Below are 6259 nucleotides of genomic sequence, written 5' to 3'. Positions count from 1 at the left end.
CTCAGGAAAACATTCTTCTCTTTCATCTCTCAAATCCAATCTTTTTTTTATATCTGTAAGTTCTCCTCCTCCTCAATACAAACCTTAAGAAAAAGACAACTATCCAGATTTTCTTAGAAACATTTTTTATTAAAGTCACTCTTTGTCCAAATGACAAACTGGTTAATAGTAGTGAGGGAAACGGGTGGCAACAATGAACTTTACTCTGTGGACTTTGATTTTTACTCAAATTTAGGTGGTTAATTTTTGCCCTCCTTTGGAGGTTGCCAGAGTTCATTATTTTAACAACTATTGCCATTCCTTACAATAAAAGGTTATTAAAAATAGTGATTGCAATTTAATCTCTTTAAAGCAGAAGTTGTTAAGTGTTTTAAAAGAAATATGTAAGCTTTGTTTAAAAAGAGATGTGGAGACAACTATTGTAAATGATTAACTTTTTTCCAAAGAAATGCTGAGTGTATTTGCTAAGGAAAACTTCTTAATGCTCTCAGCATAGTTCATGGCTTTATTAAACCACTGAAGATGAGGCTAAAAGGATTGGCTTTTACCATGATACTGATTTTTTCAGGAGAACTCTTTGCAGAAGGTAAAATTTTGCCCTTTAAAATATAAATCTAAAGTATCATCCAGCCTGCATGCTTATGTGCTCTTGTTTTCCTTTCTGCCTTCTGAAAAATATTATTTGTTCTGTAAATATTATTTCCTTACTATTTAAAAATATTTTTCCTTGAATTAAAATAATTTTTCTTTAAAAAAGAATGCCTCATTAAAAAAACTTTTGAAAGGTATGAATAATCAAATGATCAGACACTGAGAGAGTTGACAATTTTACAAGAAGTTGAGCCTAGTCTTTTTTCCAAGTGATATCTTAGGGATTTCAATATTTTTGTATTATTTCACACAATATGTTGATGTCATAAAAAGTTCAGAAGATTAGAAATATTTAAACTTACTTAACCTCATTGCAACCCAAGAAATTGTTATTGCTAGAATCATTATTCTCATTTTATAGCAGAGGACTAAGATCACACAAGTAGTAAGCTCTGGAGTTACTTCTTATAACCAATTTCTATATTATTACTTTTATATATCTTGCCCAATCATCCCCTTTTCCCCTCTCCTGTTGTTCCTCACTCTTGGAAGTATCATTTCATGAGAGAGGAACTCTAGATATGAGCAGAGTCCTATGGTAGAAATGACCTTGTGTATCAAATCAACCAGTTCAATTTTATCCTCTAACTTCCCCATGATGATCCTCATTATTAGTCTCACCATCTCATACCTGGGTTTATCTTCCCAATCCTTTTTGGTACCAATTACTCTTAGAAGCTTTAATTTCCTGTCTCTCAAAGCATGGTATTCTCTAAAGACACAATATTCTCTTGAAAATTGAGAAAGGAAACATTTTACCAAACTCTTTTTTTATGACAGACATAGTCCTAATACAAAAATCAGAGAAGGATAGAGCAAAAACAGAACTATAGAGTAATATTATTAATGAATATTGATTAAAAATCTTAAAAAAAAAAGGTTGGCAAAAAAGACTATGGCAATATATCCCCCAGATCATTCATTATGATAAAGCTGGACCTAAATTCCTTGACTTTAGGGAAATAACTTTTGGTTATATATATATATATATACATATATATATATATATATATTTGTTAATTATTATATATACAACTTGACTATCCAATTCTTATTAGAAATATTTGATATAAAAAATCTTCCCAGTTGACTATTGTCCTTTCTATCTGAGTTACATTAATTATGTTCATGTTTTTCAATTTTATGTCAACAAAATTATCGGTTTTATTCTCTGTAATTTCCTCCAAACCTTGTCTGGTTAAAAATTCATCCCTTTCACAAAGTTGTGAAAGATATATGATCTCCTTCACTTTTAATTTTTTAATGATAAGGTTTAAACACTTAGATCAGTTATCCATTTACAATTTATTGTGAAATATGGTGTAATTTGTCTGTTTAAACCTGATTTCTGTTGAGCTATTTTTCCATTTTTCCAGTAATTCTTTGTTTGAGATTTGAGGGAGCATGTTTTGCATTCTTATTTTTTATTATCTTTTTTTCATTATCAAAAATCTCCCAATATTTCTGCTCCTCCATATCCCTCCTCCTAAAATCGTCCAAACAATTTGGAAAATGTAACAGACATGTTTTTCTTCATGAGAAAATCCTAGAAAAATCATGGACAATCCTTTTTTCAAGCATAGGTGAATAGTTAGAGAGGTATGTGGACATTGTGAAAGGGGTGTATTCGGGAGCCTACAGAACACTGGTGAAGAAAGAGACTAGACAACAGGGCAAGAGGAAGTCCTGGATCCATATAGAGCCACCTTATGTAGGGTACAGGAAAGATGCCAAGTGGGAACTTTTTTACTCACTATGCAGTCCTGAGCATAAATCCAGAGCAGAATGAGAAAAGATTTGGCTTTAGGAGTGAAAAAGAGGTAAGGGTGTTCAGGAATAAGTAGTGGTGAAGGGTATTCTGCAAGGAGGTCATTCATAATCTAGTAGCAGTAGTGTGGTTTAGACTGCAGGAGTAAGTGGTGTCTCAGTTCTAGACCAATTTGAAACCCATAGAGAATAACCAGGGCAGAAATCCCAGACCCAAAGGAAACTTTATTTGTACCCAAGTAAAAACTGTCTAAAAATTAGAACAGACAAAATAGAAGCCAATACCTCCATTAGAAAATAAGAAATATCAAAATAAAGTTAAGAGACTGAAAAAGTAAAAGAAAGTGTAAAGTATCTCATAGCAAAACAACTGAGCTGACCTGGAAAGCAGATCAAGAAGAAAACAAATTTAAACTCTTAGACTACTTGAAAGCCCAGACCAAAAAAAAAAACAAAAAACAAACAAACAAAGAAATTAGACATAATATTTCAAGAAATCTTAAAACTATTCAGATATCTTGGAACTGGAAGGAAAAGTAGAAATAGAAAGGATCCATTAGTCACTTTCTGAAAGAAACCTCAAAATGAAACAACAAGGAACATTACAGATAAAATCTAGAATCGACAGTTAAATAAAAAATACCTCCAGTAATTATAAAGAATTCAAGAACTGATGAGCTATGTCAAGATCACACACAATTTAGTAGCCACTACTATTAAAGAGCAGAGATACTAGAATATGATGTTCTAGTAAGGCAAACGATATAGGTTTACAGTCAAGACTAACTTATAAACAAAACTAATTCTAGAGGAGAAAAATGAATTTTAATGAGAGGACTTCTAAGGATTCCTGATGAAAAGACTATAGAACTATTTAAAAATATTAAAATTCAAACACAGGAGTCAAGAGAAAAATAACAAGATAAACACAAGAGACTAAACATGGACAAGTTGCTTACATTTTAATATGGGAGCATATACATGTCTCTACTCTGAATGAACCATATCATCATCTGTAATCATAAAGGGAGTTTAATTTTTACAGCAAGCCTGAGGGTGGTTCTGTTATGTCTTTTTTTTCCCCTTCTAGTAACAATATGCTTTTTAGCTTTTTATTTTGAAAAAAAAATTTTCCCCAGATTACATGTTGATACAATTTAAAATAACTGTTTTCTGACATTTTGTGATTCATGTTCTCTCCCTCCCTCCCTCTCACCTCATCCCTCTCCCTAAGAAGGCAGGTAATATGATATAGGTTGTACATATATTATCATATAGTACATATTTCCATCTTCATCATTTTGTGGAAGAAGACACATGTCATTTACACTAGAGAAAAACTGAAGAAATAAAGTGAAAAATGGTATGTTTTAATCTTCATTCATATTCCATCAGAACCTTCTGTAGTGGATAATCTTTTTCATGAATGAAACATGTCTGCTACATTTTAATGATCTTAAGAGAAGAATGGAAAAAGAAGGGAAAAGAATCACACTGGGATTAGAGACAAAGGAAAAGAAAGGTTAGGGAAATGTTATAGAGACACCTTTCAAAGACTTAAGAACTTGAATCAGTGCATAATAATAAGCAACCATAACTCTAGAGGATGGATGATGCAACATGTTATTCATCTCCTGATAGAAAGATGAGAGATGTAGAGTACAGAATGACATACATACACACATGTATATATATATGTATATATTTTTCTTCTTCTTCTTCTTATAGTGGTGACCAACAATAGAAATTTGTTTTACTTGATTACACATTTATAAATGTGTAATCAAGTAAGACAAATTTCTTTTGTTGGTCTTAAATTTCTATTGTTGGTCTTTAATTGTTAATTGGGTAGAAGATAGGGATGGGGTGGAATGGGATATGAATACCAATTGAAAAAATAAAATGTAATAAAATCATTCAACTGTATAAAAATAAAATATCTCACGCTCCCCACCTCCACTTTTTTTAGGTAAATCCTGTGATATGCCTAATGTTGAGCATGGAAGGATTGCTCAGTATTACTACACTTTTAAAAATCATTACTTTCCAATGAACCTAGACAAAAAGCTTTCATTTTTTTGCTTGGCTGGATATACATCCAAGACTGGGAAACAAGAAGATATAACTACATGCACATCAGAAGGATGGTCCCCAAAGCCTGAGTGTTTCAGTAAGTCAACTACATTTGCCAATGAAATATCTTTTATTGTGAATGCAATTAATTTGAATTCATCAGGGACAAAATGAAACCTTGTGAATTGTTTAATAAAAAAAAAAAACATGGCAGAGGAGATATTGCTGGACTTAAGAGTTAGGAAGAACTATCTTCAAATACTCCTTCAGACACTTAAACTTGTTTGACTGTGAGTATCCTTCTTATCTTCTAGGTGCCCTCAAGTCATTCTAGCATTTATCTAGTAAGCCATAGATGAGTTGCAGGGATTGTACTCTGCATTGGTGGAAGGAATTCCTCTCTAGAAAATAACTAATAGTCATTAAGCAAGTCTGAAGACTTAGCACAAAACAGTGTTATGGTGGTATTGGAATCTGTTATGATTGTGGGTTAATATAAACCCTCCTGCTGCTAAGGAATATAATTAAGCCAATATTTGAAGACTGGTGGTCTATAAATCCACCTGAAGTTGAAATAGCTGCTCTGATAGTGAAGCTGGAATCAGCTGTTGCTTCTGCTAGATTCCAGCTGGCAGAGGAACCTTGAGGTCTTATCAACCTTAGCAACCAGGAATAGTTTGAACCAGGAAGGCCTGCCTGATGTGGACACCAACCAGTTCTTCTTGAGATCTAATCCTAGTAAGCCAATCCCCAGGTTGAATTAGGCTGCTCAGCCAATTAAGCTTGATGACAATGTTCTGACTGTGGTAAGAAGTATTGGCAATATGTTCTCAAAGGTAGGCTATAAACTAATGACACTTATGATGGTTGTAACAAATATTTAATTAATAACTAAGGGGAGGTAAAGGAAATGGGAGAGTGGGAAAGGTAACCCTGTAGATCTAAGCTAAGGATAACTAAGTATCCAGGCTATGGATAAAATGACCTAGGTGCTGGAATTTGAAGACCTTGAGAGTCTCTCCAAATCCAGATTAGCGTCAGGAAATACAGGGATTATAGGTAGATAAACCTTTGAATCTAACAGAAGATGTTGTCAGAGGATGGTCAATAAATTAAATTGATGTGGATAATCCTACCTGCCTATTGAAACTAACCACCCCCCTGAGCCCTCTCACTTCCCTCCCACATCCCTGGAAAGGCTGAGAAAAAGTCAACCCTAAGGGGGTTTGTGCTCCTCAATTTATACTCCTTTCCCAACTGCCGGATTGGCACATGCCTGGGGCTGCCTTGCCAGGTTCTGTATTCTAAAGGGGCAAACTGCTCTTTTGTAGCTGCAAAAATGGCTGACCATTTTCTATACATTACAACAGACATGCATATCATCATCCTGTGATGTGAGAATGCCATTGAAATAACTCTATAACATTAATGGTGTCCTCTGGATCAAAAAAGGCACATGTACATGGGTTCATAGATTTAAAAATATAAGGGACTTTAGAGTCCGTTGAATCTGACCCCCTTATTTAACAAATGAGGAAATTGAAAATGAGAGAGGTTAAGTGACTTGTTCAGGGTCACACAATTATTAAGTGTCTGGGGCAGGACTTGAACTCAGATTTTCTTCACTCCAAGACCAACTCTGTCCATAGTACCACCTGGGATGTTTTAATCCTTTAACTAATAGCATTATACTTTTAAAAAAATCTTCCTAAGTCTGTCCTACTCGAATATTTTTCTACCTTAACTTTAAATTTCTCATTGTCTATCA

General features: G+C 33.6%; 1 protein-coding gene across 1 annotated transcript in view; it reads left to right on the top strand.

The window, feature by feature from the left end:
* Positions 1-522: 522 nt before the first annotated feature.
* LOC123243781 (coagulation factor XIII B chain-like) overlaps positions 523-6259 on the top strand; it is a 38448-nt gene continuing 32711 nt past the window's right edge. The window contains exons 1-2 of the mRNA XM_044671866.1: positions 523-586; positions 4388-4588. Of these exons, the coding sequence (XP_044527801.1) occupies positions 523-586; positions 4388-4588 (265 nt within the window). The remainder of the gene's footprint in view (positions 587-4387; positions 4589-6259) is intronic.

The sequence above is a fragment of the Gracilinanus agilis genome, chromosome 4, assembly GCF_016433145.1.
Source record: "Gracilinanus agilis isolate LMUSP501 chromosome 4, AgileGrace, whole genome shotgun sequence".
NCBI classification, from domain to species: Eukaryota; Metazoa; Chordata; class Mammalia; order Didelphimorphia; family Didelphidae; genus Gracilinanus; species Gracilinanus agilis.
This window is presented reverse-complemented; position numbering and strand designations above follow the sequence as displayed.